At 40.8% G+C, this 23,049-nt stretch overlaps 1 protein-coding gene across 1 annotated transcript; it reads left to right on the forward strand.

Annotated features, from left to right (window-relative positions):
- The first annotated feature begins 311 nt into the window (after window positions 1–311).
- Window positions 312–12,198, forward strand: ICOS (inducible T cell costimulator). The gene is made up of 6 exons (XM_075092578.1): window positions 312–529; window positions 6,448–6,486; window positions 7,250–7,588; window positions 9,023–9,135; window positions 9,746–9,836; window positions 10,359–12,198. The coding sequence occupies exons 1-5, from the start codon at window positions 472–474 to the stop codon at window positions 9,833–9,835; spliced, it is 639 nt and encodes a 212-aa protein (XP_074948679.1). The 5' UTR covers window positions 312–471; the 3' UTR covers window position 9,836; window positions 10,359–12,198.
- Window positions 12,199–23,049: the final 10,851 nt, after the last annotated feature.

A 23,049-nucleotide genomic window follows, 5' to 3' on the forward strand; every position in this document is an offset into this window, starting at 1 on the left:
GAGCAAGGCCATTAGTTACATAAGAGAAGCTGAAACTGGTGGGGAGAAACCAGGTGGGCCATTGCAAATGTGTATGTATTGCAAGTTTCTTAAAGTAACAAGTTGCTGACCATGGGCCATCTGCAGGAAGTATACTGAAGATGACTGTAGCCCCTATCATGATAGATTTAACCAGAATCTGTCTTTGCAGAAGTGAACATCAGATGTGATGTTAGAAAATCTTTCATCTTCCTGCCTGTGACAGCAAGCCATGAGCTAGGAAAAAAAAAAAAAAAAAGCAGCAGCAAACTCCACAGGTGTGGGCGACAACTAATGCTGACATAGCTATAACGTAGTCAAGGTTAAATTAAAAAGTACTTCTGATTATCATATAATTTCCCCCATTACCCACAAACCACTTCCTTTTCTACCCATGAATTCTTGCCCATTTTCACAGTAGACAGAAGGCTGGTGCCTCTGCGTCAGGCAAGCATGAAGTCGGTGGCTGTAATGTTCTGTGTCCTGTGCTTTCAGTTTGAAGCCCTGTACGGTGAGTAGCATTTTCGATTATTCTCCACGCAATAGATACCTCTATGGAATATAACCTACCCAAGGACAGGAGACAGTAAATGAGGCATGATAGCGAGGGGCTAGAGGAATAGAGGTAATTAAGCGGCAAAAAGACTGCTCTCAACTTCAGTATCACTAGAGTTGGTGGGAAGAGAATTCCAGCCAGCACAGGGCATTTGCTCTGAAACTAAAAAGTACAAGTGTTCATTGTTTATATTCTTTAGCTCATCTGCTCAGTGTTACCCTCTAGCTGTTTAGACTGTAGTGCTCCAGACAGCTTCCCTTGCAGGGCATAAGGTCGTATAACAGCATGATGGTGAATGGCTTAATAAAGAGAAGCCAAGTTACTGATATTAAACCTGCTCTTGTTTGGGCAGGGAAATTTATACTATGAAAAATGTACATGGCATGGAAGAGTGGATGAGATTGTTTTGGTGCAGGCTTGAAATGCAGACTTAAAAGGAAGTGTAGCATTCTTAATGCTGTGTTTGAGAAGGGGCACGGTGACAGCACTGATCTTAGTCCAGCCATAAACATGGATGGAGTGTTTTACAAGATTCAGTGTTTTATCACTGCTATGCAAAGTAAAATACCAGAGATCTCATTTATCTCTCTAAAACCCACATATTGCCAGGCCGGGGTGGAAATACAGACAGTATACAGAATCATAGAATCACCGATTAAGAGTCTTTTTTTCATACGTATGCTGTCCAAGGATTTTGTATGAGGCATTGTATAAGTAAGACCTGATGTATAGTGTGCATAGTTACTAAGCACCATCTAAAAATGTTCCTTTGCAGGTCATGCCAAGGGCTATTGAATATGTTTGTTTCTGAAATTCTAGTGATACAGGATACGTTTCAAGTCCCCCTGTAGAATTTAAGTACTCCTGAGGTTTCATACAGAATTTAAGCTATCATTTAAATAAAAACCAGTTTCCAGTTCTTTAGGCAATGCAGATACCCTTCTGAAGGTTAACAAATACAGCAATAGTATACCGAGTTTTCAGATAGATTGAAAAGATGAGTGAAATCACAGGGAAGGAGGACTGTGATCAGTATCTCTAAAGGGGCATGAACTGCTTTTTTTCTCCTTGAAAAGTTCTTCTTAAATCTACTAACAAAAAAATCCTATCAATTTTGTTAAATATTTCTCAGCTAGTCTATTTAGCAGGTATACATGATGAGCATGTTCTTACCTGTGGCTGGAGCTATCTAAAAGGCCATTCCTTGTGGGAAGAAATAGGCTGCAATTTTAAGGGTGCAAATTCTGTCTGATACTGGCATTTCTCCCTTCTTTCTCCCTTCCTTCATATATGGAAGATAGCATTTGGGCAGGGGACTGGGGAGAAGAGAAGGCAGGAGAAAGAGGATGCCTGTATCAAGAAATAGTGTCTCTCATGTTTTTTACCTTACAGTGCTTTCAGCATAAAAAGTACTAATTATTATCATTCTTGCTAAAAAGAAAAGGGCTGTAAAAGATCAGCTTGATGTAAGACGCATTAGCATGATACTCTTATTTAGAGAACAAGCTAGCACTCCAGAGAGTGCTGCCAAGCATTGTGGTGAATTTTTGGGAGTAAAAGCAGAGTGACTTGTGAGATTTTGGGGGGTGGGGGCTGGGGGGTTGACTTAGCAGTTAGCAAGCTCTACTTGTGATCTATGGGTAGGTTTTTTTCAATGTAAATAGGTCACAGAAGGTGATATATGTGTGTGTATATATGTATAATGATTTGATAACCCAACTGCAATAAAGAAATAATTTGTAAGAGCATGGAGCCTCTCTGGTGCCTGTAGAGGAATATGAGCAATGGGATTTTGGAGTACAGAGCTGTAGGATTCCATAGCACTTGAGGCCCTTGCTATGAAACATTGCACATGAGCTTTTGCATGCCAGCATCTGCAAAGCATTATCACTGTTCACCCACAGATCTCCTGTTGTCAATACAGGAGGAAATAATGGTAATTTCTTAGAAGGGTGTCTGAAATATTATCAACAAAGGCTGACATGTTAGTGGTATATTTTATAGAAGTTTCTGTATGTCACGACATATAGAAATCGTTCAGATTATAGATGGCTTCCCAGAGTAATTCTGGCCACTATTTGCTTTGCCCAGAAGCACTGCTTTCCTCTCTTAATCTTTGATTCTTGAAAGATAGGAACATGTTAGTTTTATGCAGATGACTAATGGCACTGAATTGACAGTGTCATCTTTCAGGGTGCCTTGAAAGGCCAAAGCTATAGCAACTTAAAAAACTGTGTATGGCTTCATTGCCGACTTAGTATGAATAAACCAAATGCGTTTGTTTTAAAGGCAGGGTTTGCACTCTCCTTGCTCATCTTCAGAGGCAAACACACCCAAGTGAAATTATGCTTGTTCTTTTTATCAGCTCATGAGTTTTCTGAGACTTGGGGCAGGTAAAACAGACCATAAGAAAACCAATGGATTGGCGATGTTTGCAAATAGCATTGGGTCTGCCAAAAAGCAACCAGAAAGCTCAAAATTGCAATCCCATTAAAATGAAAATAATCCACCTTCCATTGGTCTCAATGTCCAAGCACACTACCATAGAAATTCCCAAACCTCTGCCAAAGTGCTTTCCCACTGCAGTAGAGATGAAATGGAGACAGAAACATACATGTCTGTAAATACACGTTTACACAGAATGTACACACATGCACACACATTTCATAGTTTAACGTAGCACGATGTTACTTTCGTATACATGTTAATCTCTTGGATTCACATCTGAACCACAGTATTTGTCTTGACACTGCTTCACATGAGCCAGGAAAAACTCTATGCAACTCCACAGTGTGACACTGCTATGTAACGAATGAAAGATTTGTTTCCTCATCTCAAAATCCTCATTTACAATTGAATTAGCTGTTTTATGAAAAATACCAGAAAGGTATCTTAAGGCCAAATCTAAACATTTTTAATACTCAACCAGGGAGATTCTTCTATTCATTTCCAATAATTCTTCTATTCATTTCCAACAACGTAGTCTTTTATTCACATATTTTTTGAGGTAGTATTAGGGAGGTTTAGTGAGTGAATCTCAAAATATTATTGGACGTTTAAACCCCAATTTCCTATCTCCAGTCCCAATAAATGTGTATTTATTCTAACTGTTGCTTAGCAAATGACATCGCAAATGCATCTGACCATTAACCACAGAGTGTTACAGGTCCATAGGATTACCCTAGGAATGAACTGGTACAAATGGGCACAGGAGAACAGCAATCAGGCACAGGGAGTGGGGAATAACCCACCTTTTAGTGTGCAGTGAGAGCATTCACATTAGGAGCTGATGGAGAATAGCTAGTGAGTTGGAAATTCATATCAGATCTCACCCATTGTGGTCATTGATGTAGACAAATTTGTGTTTTAATCTCAGGCACAGCTAATATAATTTTAATATGTGCTCCCTTTATACTGTGCTAAGCACACTCTTCTGTGTGATCACTTGTTTCAGGGGAATGCTAATTACATCACATTTACCAAAATGCTCATTCAGAGAAACACATTACCGAGTCTTTCTCGAAAATAGTCAGTTAAGGCTTCTGGGCCTGGGAGGATACAAAATGATCTTTCAGCTTGCCACAAGGTCACACGAACTACACGCTTAATGACCTCTCTCTGCCCTTTCCAATTAAAACCAAGGGTCTGACAAACATTTTAAACCACCCGGTATGAAAGGGCAATTTCATTAGCTGACAACAATATTGAACTATTCTCAGAGACAAACAGAGAAATTAAATTCAAAGCTGTTGCTTTAGCACTCAGAGTAGGGTAGCCCTGCACTGCTCTGGGGTATTGGGGGAACATGGCACCGCTTTGCGCAGTAGCTGCCCTGACAGAGTCAGCATCTGCCTCTCCTCTCAGATGACCAGTGACAAATGTAGAGGTCTCAGCTACAGGTGGATGCTTCTCAAAGGTATCAGGTCAGCTTACATATTCACCATGCTCCCTAGCTTCTGCTATATAAATACACTTGGTTTTTTTCTTCCTGTCCCTAAATAATTTGCTCTTCAGCTTAATTTTAAAGGTATATGTTACAAAACTACAGGCCATCAAACTACAGAGCATTTAAAAAGACATTTATTTCAAATGCTGTTATTGTAGCAGCTGTTTTCTTTCACCATGCAACATGCAAGTCATCAAGAACTGTTTCTTTATTTGACCTTTGCTTTCAGCTTTTCAGACTATATACTATTATGAGGGCTTGCACTTTCTGTATCTGTGCCTTCAGCATATCTAGAGCTCTATTTCACTGTGGGTTGGCGAATTGTGTGTTCTGTCTGTCTTATGTTCACACCAGCACTACAAGATGCCAAATACCTTGTCTGTTATCACACACTTAAGTAATAGTCTTGAGAGAAGTACAGATATTAGAACTGTGTCTGAATTAGATAAGGGTGCTGACTGTGCACAGTAAACCAGGAAGAATGTGATAACTAGGAAGAGGGTAAATCAATCAAAAAGGGGTAACAGTTTCTATTGCTTTCCAACTGAGCATCGCAAAGCATCTTCCAGAAGTCCACTAGCTTATGTGTCACACTAAAAATCTTTTCAACTAGTATCATTCACTGCAATGTCCTTGCCAATGGTGGTAATTGGGGAGCAAGAATTCAAAGAAGGAAAAAGTATGGGCACTAAAAGATTGCCTCTGTCTAGAAAGAGTTGAGAGTGTACAAAGGTACCCCAATGAGAATAATCATTTGCTCCCTTGCATACGTAGGCTGGATGTCAAAAATAACAGGTGCCTTGGGAAAAAGGTTATTTATACTGTGTAATCAGTGCAATACCTGGCACAGTTGGGGACCTACTCTGTGTGGATCTAGACTACCATGTAGCAGTAAGAAGAATAGGATAGCGCATCAAAGTCTTTAAGTATTTGCCCTGTGCTTCCTTAGCACCATAAAATCCTGATGTATAGTATATTTCAGTCCAAGAAGCCTCTGAAGAATTACTCAGGCTACCAGAAAACAGGAAAAGCAGATACATTTTTTTTCAACTTGTCTGTGTACCTGCCTGTACCTCTAGTTTTAAAGCACTCCGAAAACAAACAAAAATTCCAAATGATACACTATCAGCATGTGCTACGCTGCCGATACTGACATACAAACCATTTCAAAACAGTACATGCCACCAATGCAGTTAGGAAATTCCACTCTCGGTATTGTCATAGTGGCTGGTGATGGAAGCAGTGGCCTAAAAAATGAATCCAGAACAATTATTAAAAATGTGCCTGTTTCCTGTAACGGAGGCTGCTGGTGCACAATAGATCAAATACAGTTTGATAATCATGAAGAGAAAAAGTTTCTGTTGAAAAAGGGACAAAACTGTATGCATTGCTTGAATATTTTCTTGCTGTATGTATTGGAGCATCTTCCAGATATTCATTCTGGATATGCCATAAGATGTTTTGATGCAGTGTTGAGCAGTGGGAGAAACAGAATGAACAGAGGCCGAAATGAGCAGTTTGGTCTGGAAACAAAGTATAATGCTGGTGCGTTGCAGACTCTGGATTCATGAGAAATCAAAAGTCTGTTCTTTTATTTGGGGCAGATTTCCTCAGGATTTTAGGGTAAATTTTATTTTCATCTCAGCTTCTATACATCTATTACTTTGCAGAGGTGTTTTAAGAATTTCTAAATGTTATATGTAAGATCGATATTAATTCTTGCTCAATGCATTTTCTTTCTACTTTTATTTTATATTCTGTGCTTTTCTTACATCATATGATCTTATAGTGTAGCACATACAGGATCAGATAGGCTAATGACACAAATTAGAAAATAACTTCAGCATCTTAACATTGCATGGCTCAACCTCTGTTCCTGCACCTCTCTTCTTGAATTTTAAACAGGAAACAATTTTGTATTTTTCAGGAGTTGATAGCTGCTTATCAAGACCATGCAAAAATATAGGTAAGACACATTTGCATGATTTGATGTACGGTTTTAAATGCCTTGCTAGATCAGAAAATACTGCCCTTGAAGAAAAAAAATGTAATTTTTTTACAGCACACATTTTTGTCTGAGGGTGTTTCCCATAGTATTGGTCGTTGACTTTACAAAGTCAAACTGTGAGGTAGCAGGAGTTCCTCGGTCAGTTTGCTGTCTTTTTCTTCTCCAAGAAATTTGCAAAATGAAAGTTGCACAACATCTGAGAAAGGAAAGATAGATTTTGTGGTTAAGGCACTTGTGTAGGAGTTTTGGGTTCACACCTCATTTTAAGTTTTCAGCTACATCATTAGAGTGCACATTATGACCCATAAACCAGAGATAATTGTAATCATCTTTGGCCCACCTTAATTTATCTATGAATAGGACAGTCAGTCTAAGGCAGGGATTAAATGTCCATATAGTGTTTGGTCCCTGGTGGCCTTTAAACATTATTGATTAGCATACTGATCCAATGCTAACAGTGACCTCTCCAGCCTTATAGTGGATAACAGGCCAGGCCTTATCATATCTCATTTATTTTCTCAGTGATGTCTGACATGACCAGAATGATGCACTAGTATCTCATTGTACAGGCTGCTTTCCACAGCCAGACTATTCTGAGTACCTACATGCCTTAAGTTTCAATCACATGGTTCACTTGCTTTGTTTAATGATTTTCTTAACATTTATGGGATTCTTTTCATTGCTATGTGAGTGACTGCACTTATTATTTTCATGTCTCCAGATCAGCCTCATGTCTCTGACCCGCAGGTGATGGTGGAATTTGAAAATGGAAACTTCAGGTTCACATTCCCTAACCCCAAAAATGTGAGTGAGTTCAGCATGACCCTCTTCAAAGGGCATGAAAAGAAGGAGATCTGTGCACTCCATTTGGGTGAGAGGAAAGGTATCCCCAAGAGCAATGTCACCTACTGTCAGACAGAGTATTCAAATAGCAGCACCACTTTCGTTCTTAAAAATCTGGAAAGCAAGCATATCGACGTTTATACCTACTGCCTGGAGATATTCTTACCTCCTCCTTATATAGATTGCCGGCTGAAAGAAACCTATTTGTACATCCAAGGTAAGTTTACTTCTCTTCTCCCCTCACTTCAGTTTACTGATAAGTAGACATTGGGCATAGCGATGCTGCAGTGAAAAATGTGACTAGAGTTTCCACAGATGTTTCCAAGACAGCTTAAAACAATTTAGCAGGGGCTGGTAACAGTGGAGCTGTGTTGGCAGACTGCTCAGCATGGCCTCTCCGTATTTATTCATCATATTGGACAGGTTTTGCAGGCCATGCTGAACTCTGCATATTGTTAGTGGCGCCCAAGCTAGCTAGACTACATCTTCTGGAGTACTGCAGTCCCACATTTGCCTGCGGCAGTTATTTCCCATTGTCCATTTTCCAAGCTGCTGAATGCAAATATTAGACTATTTCTAGCCAGGGAAGAATATCCATTCTGAGAGCTATCTTCATGTGTGTAGAATAAAAAAAAATCAGCCATCAAATATCTGTGCTAGTAGTGGTATATGAAACTCTGATGCCACACTGATGAGAAGAAGATGGTGTTCTCCTCTCTGAAGAAGGCCTTCAGCTTTAGAGCCTTCTTAGAGCAGAATAGATCCACAACTGCTGAGAATTTTTGGCCTTTTACTGAGAAGGGCATGGACCAACTTCAGAAGACTCACTGCACAGGCTTTAATTTTGAATTGCCTTTCACTCAGTGGCTCTTTGGTATATTAAGCTGAAAGAGCTAGTAGTGTTTTTGCTCACACCCGTTCTTGGTTCTCCATATAGTTCAGTTACAACGTGGTACTGCCTGTTGTCCTTCCCTTGCTATCTTTTCCTGTCTCTCAACACCAGGACTAAACAAAGACAGAGCTGAAATGCTAAGGCTAAAATTATGTGGTTGGGTCAAATTATCTCTCACGTCCTCTGAAGTTAAAACAGCTTCTCGGAATCAAGCTGTGACATCCTTTTTCGTCTGCAGTGTTTCCAAAAGCTGTCCATTTTCATTTGTATGGTTATCCAGATGCTCATTGCTATGCCAGATGTTTCATGTCTTATCATATTCTCTCCCAGATCTGGGCAAGGGTAATTTTGTGTCCCTCAGCTTGCCTTCCTATCCAAACATGACTGCCAAAATCCACCCTTCTTTTGACCAGGCTGCCCTTTAAATCACCTGTGGTACTCGCTGAAAGTAAGCATAAGCCTTGTGCAGATCTGAAATACCATCCTGTTCTCAAGCCCAGCTTTGTTTCTTTTAGTCTCCACTTTCAGCCCTGTGTACCAACAGTTTCACCTCTCCCTTTGGAAAACAGCAATGTTCTGTTTCCTCCTGAATACACTTTTCCAAGGTGGCTTTTCACCTCAGGAAAATCCTTCTGCAGACCTCACTTTTGCTCTTTTATTAATATGAAGAGAAGAGGGAAAAGCATTTGAAAGGGGGTGGGGGGGCAGGTCAGAAATTAAAATTATCAATAATGACTTTTTTTGCCTCCCCATCTCCAGATAAGGTAGACTGCATTTCACTGGGACTCATGTCATGGATAGTTATTGGCCTGATCATGTTTGCCATGATTTCCTGTATCTGCTGTGTTGTGGCCTGTTGCTTAAGGAGCAAGGTAAGCAAGTCTATGAGATTCAGCATAACCCTCCTTCCAAGGGTCATGGATGGGGAACTTGATTTAATGAGATTTAGAGGGTGAGACAGGCATGTATGCAGCACGTGATGTGTTTTTTGATGAAGAGACTGAGTTGTTAATTTACCACTGGAATTCAGTCATTGATGACAGCAGCTCAGATTTAATTTTTCTAAGACAGAATTGTTTATTGATTTAAAGGCTGGGAATCAAAGGAAAGAGGAGAAATGCTGCACAGGTCAGCAAAATTACTTCAGTAAGCAATTCACCTGATTGTTTTCTTCAAGAAAGAGAAACAAATCATCAGTGGAGCAATTCCAGCTCTGTTCTGGAGCAAAACCACTTAAACAAAGAACCAGTTGGCTCAGGAAAGAAAGGAGACCATAGACATTAGTTATTCTTTTGGACAACGTGTTTTTTTCTTTTTCAGTTTGTTTTATTCCAAGTTTTCTACATGAGTGCCTGTCTATTCTGACTTTAATATTCCCACTGAAAACAGTTAGAGTAACTGCCTTACTCAAAGAACAAAGGCAGGAGTGGCGGAGGTTAGTGACCACAGATTAAATTCGTGGCATTTTCTCTCTGTTTGCAGAATCAGCAGTGTGAATCCAACTCCCATGAGTACAACAGTGAATACATGCCTATGGCAGCAGTGAATGCAGCTAAGAAAACAAGAATCTGAGGTTGTATTAAACCTAGTTGTACTTGTACCTCTGCTTGTATCTGTTACAAGGCTTTCTCTGGGAGGGAAAGGGCTGCTTGCTGTGTCTCCTGTTGGGTGGTGGGTGAGACTGTTACAATAGCTTGTTAATGGAGTTTGTGCTGCCATGTAGCAGGAAGAGGAAACGAAAAGCAAAATTTCTGGAAACCTTTTGAATTGGAATGGTGGCCTGGTTCCTAGAAATGCAACTGCTTCACATCAGTGCAAAGTAATGATCTTATGCTTGAGGAAGAGAAGTGAAACTGTTCCATTTAGATTCTTCAGATGATGCGTGGTACCCAAAATATATCTGGGGAAGTGATTTGTTAGATTTACTGAGTGTTACTCATTAAGGGCAAATAATCTGTAGAGAATGAGAAACTTCCTAACTCCTTAAGCCCTTGCATAGTAGCCAGAAGCAGTTTGGGATACAGAACAGAAGCAGAATTTGGACTGATTCAGATGTATGGGGTTGCATGTAACTAATTCTCCATTCCTATTCCAGGTGTAAGTTGCTTGTGGCGCAGAAATTCTGGCAGTAGAAGTTTCTAGCTACTTGAACCTGGGCAATGGGAAATCAGCATTTCCTCAGCTTTCCCTGCCGCTCCGAACTCTCATGGTGGGCTTGTGCCCAGTCATGAGACACCCACTCTAGTACTGTTCTGAGCTGTGTTTTGCTCTAGCCTTGTGTGTTGTGGCACACTGCCTTATTCACTGACCTGTACATGAAGTGCTAACAATGTGTTAAAGATGTCAGCTTTTAGTTGAAGAAAATGTAGTGAGTTTGCTTGAAAGTAGATTTCTGTAGTGCTGCTACAGAGGGAATTTTTATTTTCTACAGTCTCCTTTATGATAAACTTTCCACTGGGGACAAAAAAAAAAACCAAAACAAAAAAACCAACCTACCTCCAATGTGGCACAGCCATGAAGCATTGTCGATGTATTGCACATTTCCTTTTCTTAGGGCTAATTTAGCCTGATGCTATCAATTCACCCTCAAATTCACTGCCAAACTTCTTAGCACCACACTAGGAGAGTGCAGTATGCACACATGCTCTCCTGCACCAAGTTGTGGGACAGCAGGGGAGCAAGACCTGGGAGAGCACAGCAGAGACTTCACTGTGACACAGTACATGCCTCTGCATTTTTAGTATTTGTGCTATTGATAAATCTTTGCCATTCACACCCTGGGGCTCCTCTTATTTAATTAAATTCTGAATTCTTTTACTAGCAGAGGAATGTATTACTTTTAAGACTGTAATTGTTCTTTAAATCAGTTCAAACCTGCAGGATCAGTCCCTAAACTAGGAGGCACCGTCTCTCCTATTCACGTTTTGCAGCACAAGTACAACACAGTCCCTAAAGCCAGTGTATTCATGACTCTGCATTGCAATTATCTTCCTCTATGGTTTGACATGAAACCTTTACCACTTCCCAGTGGGTCCAGGGGTTACTTGACCTGCCTCAAATTGCTCAAAGCCTTCAGTATGAATGAAATGATCAATCCTTCATGCTCCTTGTGAAATCTGTCAAAACTCTGACCATAAATGACCAATTGGGAATCCAGCCTGGATATGTTGCCAGACACCATTTTGCTGCTGGAATCAGTACGGTGCATTGATTCTGGGTCTCTCTGTAATTCATTGAAGAAAACAAATATCAATCAGAGGACACTATTGTGAAAGATACATAGCCTGCTTGTCTGACAAACAGAAGGCTGGTTTCAAATTTACTAGAGCAAATAGGGACTGTCAGGCATGAAGAGGACATAAGCTGGTATGTCAAGAAGAGGGTTTTCCTCAACAAACAGCTAAATACATAGAAGGATTGCAGAAAGAAGGTGCAAATAGTTAACTGTGACATTAAGCAAAGGGGAAATGAGTAAAGCATCAAATGAAGTGGGGACTGCCAATTTCACAGTGCGTACCCTGCTTAGATAACCATTTCCTATGCAGAGATGTAGAAGGGCACCCTGGCATGTTTATTGCCTTTGAAAATTATTGGTGAAAATAGCTATCCTCTGCTGCCTGTGAGAAACACTGGATGCAAGATCCTATGTAACTGTGGAGAGTCCTGTCCCCTGGAATCTTTCAACAGACTGAGAAGGAAATTCAAGGAATAAAGAGTTTCTGAAAGGAGAAACTTGAGGTTTGCCTTGAGACACTGCTGGATAAAGGACAAATTATGAAAGTCTGAACAAGGTATCTCAAAATATGTACATTCTACTCCGGATAGATAAATGATTTATACTCATTGTAACAAAGATTTTGGAAGTCTCAGGTTCCATCACTTTTCTTTCTGGAAAAAGCAACTTTGATTCTTAATAAAACATTTTTTGTTATGCCACATGTGTCCATAAGAAACTTCATGCATGCATACATTTTGTGTGAAAGAAATAAGCTCTATAAAATCCACAGTGCAATGGGGAGAGAGTATAGGGCAATTTATCCTTGTATAGCATCTTAGTGGGAAACAGGAAAAGGACTAAGGAAAAAAAATCATTTAAAAAATGAAAACCAAAAATTTGGATCTGTTTCTATGCAGTGAGGTAACGACACTGTTTGGATATGTTTGTTTCCTTTTATTTTCATGAGAAGTCTTTTTTTGTGTTGTCCCATCTCTTCTTCCTTTCTTTTAATCCCTTGTGCAGTATGCAGATAATGTTCAGGATTATTTTGGGACATTTTTCAGTGTCTTTCTGCCATTCTTCAATACCTCCAAATCAAAAGGAGCTGGAATAAGGAAAAGGATGGCAGAATGGAAAAAAACCCCTATGAAAAAGTAACATGAGCTGAGTCTATAGACTGTGCGACAAGAAAGGATTAAAATAAAAGAAAACAAAAACATTCTGACAGGTCAGCATTTCAAAAAGTAAAAACTCTCTTTGGAAACTCCCAGTTTTGGGAAAAGTCCATTTCGTCAGGGGGAAAAATTCACATATTTCAGCCAACTCTTCTACAAAATCCACTTTTAAGACAAGCAGAAGCATGAGTACCAACCAAATAACATCTAGGAAACCAAAGTTTTGAGGGCAAAAGAAACTACTAAGACACAATCTCAACCTATGTTTTTCTGTTTGCTATGTAATGATTTAGGATTGTAACAAAAATTTTACAGTTGTACGACAGTCCATGAGGGGGGTTCTACAAACTGTCCCTCTCCATCTTTGTCTTTTTATTGCTTTATGGGGAATATGACTGAAAAAGTATTTTCTCTAGGGCTTTTCCAGGAGCTGAATCTCTAACAACGTATCAGTATCAGTATCAGTAAGATTCTGTTATCCTTCCTGATCAATCATTGCTATAAGTTGCCCCACATGTATTTACATTCAGTAATGCCCTTTGGATTTTCCCAGTCCATTCCAGTATGTGGTGTATGAAGTCAGTAAGTCACTAAGCCAAAAAGGTATGTATGGGAAAGAACTACTTGTAATATCCTTGAAGGTTAAGACCTGAAATAAAAATTTACAACTTGAGCAAAATTAATCTTGCTAAACAGATACTATGATCTAATGTGAACAGGTGAAAAATGTTAAGGGTGACAACTATGGCTACTCCAAAATTTAAGGAAGGATAAATGCCAAGAGTATCATAATTTGAACAGCTGCATACCTTGAGATGGTTTGAAATCCAAACCTCAATATGTATTTTGCAAGCTTGTCTTCCCAGCCTGAATTATGAACCCAGATCTGAATGCTCTTGGAGTTTAATGATTAGATTCAAGATTGCAATTTTGTACCTAATATATAGCACTGGGAATGAAGTGACACTGTGAAAGGTTGTGGGCCATTTTCCCTTAGTACAGGTATTTCATTAACTTGAAATTTTAAGTAGTTTTAAATTCTATCATACTTCTTACAGACTTCTACAAACTTTATTTAAGTCTGGGGAAAATAGACTCTCAAACTAGAGTAAAGCAAACAAATGAAAGGAGGACGTGTACTGAAGATATTGTACACCATTATTCATAAAGTGATTTACAGTGTGGAAAGTCCCTAGTGCATCTGTAAGTCAATCTATAAGTTGCCATGCAGAAGAACACAGCAATAAGAAAAATAGAAAAAATCGAGGTCGTTGACATTATTTAGTTAACAAGAATTCCAATTTGTTAGTGGGACTTCCCCCCATACAAGGTTGACTGGGGAGCTGGGTCTAAGTCTTTGCCTTTGGTTTGACTTTAACTGCCATGGGACACTGCATATACCTAAGTCCCTTGAGTTATCCAGTCCATCATTGCTATGGAGTCTATGCAGCCTAACCACTATCATAAAAATTTCCCATTTCCTTGAGAGAAGAAATTTTGAGATTTGTATTTATGTTCTATGATTATGAGTTCAATTAAGTGTGGGGAGCCGGTTGGAGAAGAGGGAGGAATATGAAGGATTAAAGAGCTTTTCTGGCAAAATGGACTGGACAGGTATGAACTGGAGATATGAAGAAGAGGTCAGCGGGTGAACTTCATCTAAACGAGTATGCCTGAGCTATTTAATTCCTTCTGGGAGTCACAAGATCTTGTATGGCGTGAGATCAATTTTTAAAAAGAGATAAATCAGCTGTGATTATCAACGAAAAAGATTTAGTGCTGCATGCATCAAGCGTAATCATTTTTAAAAACTGCAAACATTAACAACTTTGAAATACCGAAAGTCTTCCACATATTATATCCTACATCAGTCCTCCCAGTTTTTAGTACACTGTTGGCAAATCCATCACCAATGATATTTCATCCTCTGTCCCAATGCATTGCAGGAGCAAGTTTCACTGCAGTTTATATAATTTGTGGCCATCTCTCAGAACTGAGGCTGGGATTTAATGTCTGGATTGTGCAAACACTTGCAAGGGAGTATTCCCTTTCCCCCTGGCAAAAAGGAGGGACCATTTGCTGCCCTAGGGTTCTTCTGAAAAAAATGCTGTAACCCTGAGAAAAGTGGATATGATATTAGCACTAGCTGATGAGAGCAGGAGGGAACATATTGCCTTCCAAAGGTGGCAGTTTAACTGAACGTAATCTATGGAGTATGAGAACTCTGCATAGACTTTTCAGGCTACTGAGGCCAAATTTTGGAAGAGGAAGCTCAAAACTGGGATTCTCTGACCTTTTGCTGACTCCTTTCCTCCATAAAATGTAAGGTACTTATGTTTGTCTACTCAACCAAACCATTTTCCCTTTGTAAGACAGGAAAAAAAAAACAGGATTTGCTCAATAAAGCTCTTTTAGGCCTGTGTGAAATGGGACATTGTAGTAAGCACCTGGCTAAGTGCCAGCAGAAGTGCCTATGTTGATCCTCCTGTCTATGGATCCTCCTGTTGATCAGGCTGGCATGGGGCCACCACACAGCTGTGCAGGACATGAGACATGCCTCATGTCCCCATAAGACAATGGGACAACAGGCTGTCATGAGGGTCAGAGCTGGAATCAGAACTTAGCGCTTCTGCTCTCATGAAACTCTCATGAGATATACCTAGGTAGCTCTTACTAGCTATTACATCCTTGAAAGCCAGACCAATGCTTGTATTTCCATCCCTTTTCCTGGCTATGTCCCTGCTGCTCAGTCACAACCACAGCTCCACGGAAATCTACCTGATCCCATGCCCTGGCTCCTCCTAAGGCCTGTGCTTCAGAGGCCAAGCCAGGACTTTCCCTCCTGCAGCACAGGAAGCGCTGTGGGGCATCAGGCTGTCAGGAGCAGGACTTTACAGTAGCTCATCTGCACAGAAAGGGGAAGCTCAGGGGAGAATCATGGCAGAAGCCCCTGCTTAATTATCCAGTGGTCATGAAACAGAAATTAAAGTAATTGCCACAGTCGTGTTAGAAGGATGTGTGGGTTCCAGGAGAGTAAGGAAGATAACTAAATTAAAAGATTTAGGATTTAGGGACTTGCAATACCTCACGACCATGACACAGTCCCCATTTGCAATAAAAGACTGCAAACACTGCCTGTGAGGACAGGTGGTTTCCAGAAAAATACCTGGCATCTGCCAAGTTGTTTGACAAAACTTTAGGCCAGCAGTAACTTCTATGGACTACAATAGACTAAAAGAGGCAACTCTTAAGGCATTCTCTCAGAGCAAAATATATCCTTTCTTCCCAAAACTAATATTTTCCCTCAAAGTACTGACTAAAACATGCAGCCAGTGAATAAGGATCTCTTTCAAACACAGTATACTTATTCAGCAGAACACTCCCTGGCCTGGGGCTTCATCCCCATATAAGGGTCTGATGGAGGCACTGCCTGCCCCAACACTAGTGCTACCCAGAGCTTTTCCTTCTGTGAAGAAGCTAATCCGCCCCTGACAGCAGCACCCTCTACAGCCTGCAGCAGTCTGGCCTGGTGAAGGAGCCATATCAAGGTAGTGCAACAGCTGCTGATGAGCACCTCTTCACCTGTAAATGAAGAGTCACCTTTCCTGCATTTCCTTGTTTCTTTTTCACTCAGCCAATGCAAAGAGGTATAAACAATTTCCTACTGCAATATCTGTCTCATCAGCCTCAAAAGCTAAAGGAAACTTCATCTCCATCAGGAATCTGACCCAGGTGAAACAAGCCCTGTCGTTCCTATTAAGTGTGTTGTTAATCTTTCCGTTTAAAGATTAAAGAAAAAAAGTGTGCCCTTTACTGGAAAACATAGACACACTAAAGAAAATGGCCCCCCATGAATAGTGCCTCATGATTCATAATTTCCACTGAAAATCTGAGTAAAAGAAATATCCTATTCGCTCAAGATGGTGAAAGCATACGTGTTGTTTGGTGAGAAAAGAGGCCTCTGTATGTTTTAAGAAAACTCCTGTCACTAAGTGCAGTTATTAATTTGAACACAAGTCTCCAAGTGACACCAAATGATGGCTAACCAGAGCATCACACCATGTGACCATGGAATCACTTCTGAGTCATTTTTAAGCTACACTTTCTCTGCTTTCTGTGGTGCTGGCAAATGCAGGCAAAGAATGTGAGTCCAGAGCAAGAGCAACAAGGATCATTTTTCAGGCATTTAAGTGGTACTGACCAATCCACAAAGGACCTGCCTGGGTCTTCGGCACCTTGAGGTGCCCAGAGATCTTGCCCAAAGAACCTATTAGCATAAAAGTGCAATTCCTTTGCCTGCATACAGTAGCACCTGGAAGCCACATTCCAGCAGCTGAATACACAAGTGTTATCACAGGATGAATGGATTTAACATCAGAATGGGATCTTTTTTAAGTGATTAGGACATGTACCTAGAACATGGCTGATTCTCCAGTAAGGTATTGGTGTCCTGTGTGATCTGAGATCTACCAAAGAGTTGAGAAACTGAAACACTGAGCTTCCTCCAGCTTGATGTATAGCTGTTTGGCTTGGTCAGTGGATGCAAGGACTGACTGAAGTCCTGTTGTGTCCTATCCCAAGGGCCTAGGGGAAGCACTTCACCAGGGGATTCACTGCAGCAGGTCACAGAGCTGGAGAAGGGCTGGAGCATGTCCCTGCAGCCGAAAAGTTGCCCCCAGGCCCTATCCCTACCATCCCAAGGAGTGCTAATGAACTTCATGTGAAAAATTCAGGGATAAAGTACCAAAATAGATTTTTAATTAGAACTATGGCTTGTCCATCCTCAGGTGAGTGCCAGTGACTGGTGGACTAGAGAGGTTTCTCTCTCCCACACTCTCCCTCTCCCTCAGAGAATGTTCAGCCTGTTACAGGATGTTTAGACCACCCTTCCTGGCAGGGGCTGTTTCACAGCCAGGAAGATGCTCAGTAAAATACTCTGCATTGGGTAAGCCATGTGCTACTGACGCAATTACAAATCACTTTAATTAGGCATTTTGCAGCTGGATGCTAGCTAGTCTCTATGCCTGCAGACAGATGGTGACCCATATCTGCCAAGGGCAAGGGAACACCTATGAGAGTTTAGAATTTTGGGAGGCTTTTTTGCAACCATTTTATACATCATTGTCTGGTATCTCACACATTGCCAGTGTTTACTGTGTCACAGTCTAATACTGCTGTAAGGAAACTATCAAGCGTGTTTAGAGCTACCTCCGATTACTGCCCCTCAAATATACAGGCAAAACTCAAGCTGGTAGTGAGGTCTTAGTGCAATGAGGGAAACAGGAAAGAGACACTGCATAGGAAGGTCTGGCTTACAGAAGGATCTTTGAGACTTCAGGCATGTGTAGGAGGAAGAAGGGGAGTCTTAATCTCTCCCCTTCTCCTCCTGCTACTACCTCACTCCTTTGGGTTACAGAATTCCCACCTGGGACCCTGTGATACAGCTGCCTGATTTCTTCCCCTGCAGGAGCCTCTGCTCATGATGTGTATTCCACAGTTCTGAAGAGAAGGAAGAGGAGAAAGGGCTCTGCATGTAGCTCTGCTCATACAGGAAGCAGGGTGAAAGAGATGAGACCTGCTCTGCAAGCTAGATGAGGGCTATCCTTTGTCTGCACTTTAGAGAAGATTTGCTCAAAGCCTGTCAACTAAACTGGGTCCTTTGGAGGGAGGAAGGGAAAAGAAAATGATAAGAGGCTAAAGGGATGAAGAGAGGTTGAACTTGTTCCTTTGGAGAACTAGTATTCAAGTAATGCTTTGCAAAGGCACTTTATTTCACAGTGTAAACTGTATGGACAAATTTTAATGAAACTCCAAATTATGCAAAAGTCAAATGATCTGGACTTTCTTAACCAAGGTTGATATTCAGGTCACATTTGCTTAAAATACAGTTAATCTGTGAATATTTCTGCCACATATGGCTACTTCTGTTTTGACATCAAAATAATGCAAATTTCACAGTCCTTTCATGATGTGCTTGCATTGTAGTCAAACATTTGATGAAGCTCTGTGGTTTTCATTGTTTGCTTAAAGATTTGAGTGAAATTATGTCCCTTTATTTCCAGAGGCAACTTATGTAAATGAACTCAAATAAAATGGAGAGTCAAGCTGTTTTTCTCTGGTTCCTAGGTGGTCATTGTTAACAACTCTTCAGGCCAGTTCCAGCACTGCTATGGTAAAACTCTCACTGGAGTCTCTCTCTTACTGTCCTCAGAGGTCCCTGGGAGATTCCCTTCCAGGCAGCTCTCTCTGGGGTCCTGTATAAGGTCTGGACAAGCAGGACTAGCTTTCTTCACAAAACTTCTCTGGCTCATCAGGTTTTGTCAAGGCCACAGATTTCTCAGGCTACCAGCAAGAGACTTGAGCACAGTAAATAGTCTGAGACTAAACTGCCTGTTGTGAACTTTGAAGAATTCCCAGAGGGTTTAAAGGGGTGGAAAATAGTCTCTGACGCCAGCCCCTTTCCCAGTACAGACTTCTAACACATCATTTCCTCTCCTACATCAAAAAGGGTTGAAAAACAATGCAAAGAGCATGAAAAGCAGCTAGTCTCTTCTCTACACATGGATCTGGGCCTATAGCACAGTTCTGATGACACCTGCACCCACTGATAACTCTAGGAGAGTCCACTGAACATATACAGAGCAATGCTTAGGATCTTTATGCAGCACTGCAATACGTCACAGATAATGATGATCATAAATAACAGTAAATAAAAATAACAGCAATGTGAGTTCATGTGTTTGGCAGTTCAGGTGATGAGGCAGGCCCAAAAAGCATTTCTCAGCGTGACACTGCTCTGCAGGGCTACCAGCAACAAGAAATAAGTGAAATATTCTCATAATGAAACTACGCATATACAACCCTAAACACACAGAGTAAGCAGATCTGCTAGAAGACTGTACTATCTCCCTGCTTGTATTCAAAGCAAGCATATGCTGCTACTAGCAGTCTGCCTTCTGAACAAACCCAGACAGCTTCTCATGACAGCCTGGGGTCAAAATCAGCAACTTCAGCAAGGCTCATCTTTGGGGAAGCAATAAGGTCAGAATCTTTTATCAAGATTGGCTGTATTTTGAGAATATTAATTTCAATATGACCAAGATAAAATTAGCAATATTGAAATGAATTATTAACCACACAGCTTCCAGGAACTGAAATCCCGCGAACGAAATCTTTTTGAAAGTTGTATTTTATCTAAGCACATTGAGACTTTGATGATCAAATAATAATCTATCAAGTATGCAGAAGTATTTCTGAGGAGCATTGACTTGATGTACACTTTTTATAAGCCTGTCAAGTTACCAAATAAATACATGTATGTCCTCGCTTTTGTTCCTAAAGAACAACTGAAGGAGCTAAATGATATTTCTCACAAATCATTTTGATATCTCTACTGTTCTGTTTCAGTCTTCTCCTCCTGCTCCTTCATATTTGTCTTCTGCCTTTGATTCGGAGGTTCTTCAGTTGAGTAAGTAAGTTTTAAGCCATGTAGGTACAGCAAGGCTCTGACCCCTCCTTTCAGGTTTTCCGGTACACACGGTGTAAATAGAATAAAATCATAAAAGCCTTCCCCATCTCTACACATCTGAACTCCACCTGCTGCCGGTTCACCCAGCTGTAAATGGGCAATGCTCCCGTGGCTGGGAGGCAACAGATATGGAGGTTTCACCTCAGCTGCTGCCTCTATGTGCACTGCAAAGCCACAGTGAGTGTGCCCTCGTTACATGTGAACTGAGAGGGTACCAACATCCAGCTTTGATCTTGACCTTCACCTTTTGACTACAAACAACTGTGTGTCAAAACCTCTTTACCATAAAGTGCAAACTGATGGGTGTATCAATGGCAACTGGAGTCCACTTACTTCAGGCGCAGATAATATGGGTACTGTGCAGAACTAAAAAGCCAATTTCTTGTCACAATCAGCAAAGAGCCTGCGAGATTCCCATAGGAACTCAAAAGATCCCAAATAGCCCACAGCAAATTCCTCTCTCCAGTTTCACAGCTCAGTACTCTGCTGTCGGATACTGGCAACTCAAAGTACTGCTGCTGATGGGAAGGAATTCCTTAGCAAGAATTCAAGCTGCAGGATTAAGGACTTCAGTGGCTCCTGTGGACATCTGAAACTGGAGAAAACAGGAGGCAAAGCAGGAATCAAGGTCCTGAATCCAGCTAATACAGCACAGCTAGCAGAGGAACAAGGTCCACCTAGAACTGCCATGCTCCATGGGCTCTCCGCTCCTTTTGTCTTCCAGCTCATGGACATCCCTAATCCTAGTGCCAAAATGAGCTGAAAGCTGAATAAAATAACTTTATTCCCTGCCTACTGAGATATGTCTCATCATTGTAGCAGTGGAGGCACAGCTGTCATAGCAAGGTCCCCATGTTAAGAAATTATTTCTAAGACAAGCAGACCTATGACACAGACCCTTCCCCCAGCAATGACAGGAGGGTTCAGAGCACTCTAATATATTCTGGGGCCCAAGATGTACTTGGGTGTCCCATAATTATATTCAGGCTTGCATGCGGTGGGTTACTCTGCTCTAGTTATTTCCCTGCATCCTGCAGTATGGGTTTTCTACCTATGGACCCTTCCATGGATGCAGTCAGTGAAAGGGGGGAGTCTCTCAGGGCAGGGGTGCCCTCCTGGAAGAAGGGCAGGGCAAGTGCCCCCATTCAGGACCAACCACCACCAACAATCTGAGCAGTGGGAGTGGGGATGAGGCATTACCAACTCTATGCGCTGTAATATTCTCATCCACAAAAAGAGAAGGTGTATAGTGGACTTTGGATAACACAGTCAATAATCTGTGTTTTGCAACCATCTCTGTGTCTCTTATGCCAAATGGAGATATGATGGGACACAATTATAAGAATGATAAAAAATGAGGAATTGGGATAATCTGGTAAAAAAGGTTAATGCACAGTAACAAGTAATTTCACACCCTTGTGCAGGTCAATATTGAGATGGTTTCTCACAGAGAAATAAAGGTCCTCTGTTGTTTGGGTTTTTTTTAATGTGTGGCACTCCAAGCCCAAGAATGTTTTCATCATGGTATGTGTGGATCTTTAGTATGTTATTCAGATGTGAAAGACTGCCTCAGTGAGCAAAGCTAGTGAATAATGTGAGATATTATGCAGCCATAGCCATGATTGCTGGTAACTCCTTGTTTCTGTCTGGGTGAGAAGGACGCAGAAGCACAGAGTGGCCTTTGAGATGTCCTAGTTGTAGACGGTATTGTTGTTCTAAAAACTGCTTAGGCACGTATGTGGTTTTGGCTTCTGAGAATTGGGTTGATGATGGTTGAAAACTTCAGTATAGATGCCACTAGTGTGTACTAGCATTACAGATGATAAGGAAATCATTATAATCAGTGACTTATATTATATATAGATAAATACTATGTATAAAATATATAATTATTAGTGTATACACACACATGTGCACACATACGTTGTTATAATCAGTCTGTTCTGCATGACATATAAACAATTATTTCTGGTTTATGCTCCAAGTAAAAGGCCTGGAAAAGTCAGAAAACTACATTATTTACAGTTCTGAGTATATGAGGAGACAGGCAGATACATAATCTTATTTTTTTTTTTTTTAATTTTATTTATTTAATTTTTCAGTTTTCAGTAATTCCAGAATGGGAAGGATATTACTAATTTGAGGATGAACAACATCTACCAGCACAAAGTTGGTGGCTATACTTTCATAGTGCCCCATTCTAACAGTTACCTGGGTTATTGCACTGGGGAGGGTGATCTGGTGTGCATAACTGTAAAGCTTCTGGGCCTTTTGTTCATAGATCAAATACTTTGCAAAAAATGGAAACCCTCCCTAGGATGTGGGATTTGAAGGCTCTAAAGCATATTGCCACAGTTTTTTTGCCATTGTGAAAAAACTGCACTGTGCTCGTCCTTTACTGAGGGAGAAATATTATAGCATTTACGGGGCGATGCCTGGGAAGAAGCAGAGTTTCTAGAATGGTGTCAGAGCAACACAGTTAAAATTTGTGATCTGTAGAACATGGTTCTTAATTGCTCCTAGCAGGATGTTTGTATTTTGAGGTGAGTTTGATTCCTCAACAAGAAAAGAGATCACACCAGTGATGAAGAAATCCTTTGTTACAACAGAGGAGAAAAAGTTCAGGATTGGGACACAGTATTCAAAGCCTTACTGGTACACAGACTTGGTATGCCTCTGCATGGCTAGGTATGGATTTATATTTTTAAAGACCTGAAACATAGCACTTTCCCCAGGCAGCTATCTCAGATGGACAAACATATTCAATGCCATCAATACAGCGGCTGTTGTATATCTCACACAAAGAGAACACTGCAAATTGTCATGCATCGAAGGACAAAGTTAAAGAAGGGCCTTTGCTTTTAGA

Source organism: Phalacrocorax aristotelis, chromosome 5 (genome assembly GCF_949628215.1).
Source record: "Phalacrocorax aristotelis chromosome 5, bGulAri2.1, whole genome shotgun sequence".
NCBI lineage: Eukaryota > Metazoa > Chordata > Aves > Suliformes > Phalacrocoracidae > Phalacrocorax > Phalacrocorax aristotelis.

What these genes read in the sequence shown, in the direction of transcription:
- ICOS (XM_075092578.1), top strand. Translation starts at nt 472, where the DNA reads ATGAAGTCGGTGGCTGTAATGTTCTGTGTCCTGTGCTTTCAGTTTGAA. An exon ending in AAGACCATGCAAAAATATAG is followed by an intron (nt 6,487 to 7,249) that starts GTAAGACACATT and finishes TCATGTCTCCAG; the next exon opens with ATCAGCCTCATGTCTCTGAC. An exon ending in AACCTATTTGTACATCCAAG is followed by an intron (nt 7,589 to 9,022) that starts GTAAGTTTACTT and finishes CCCCATCTCCAG; the next exon opens with ATAAGGTAGACTGCATTTCA.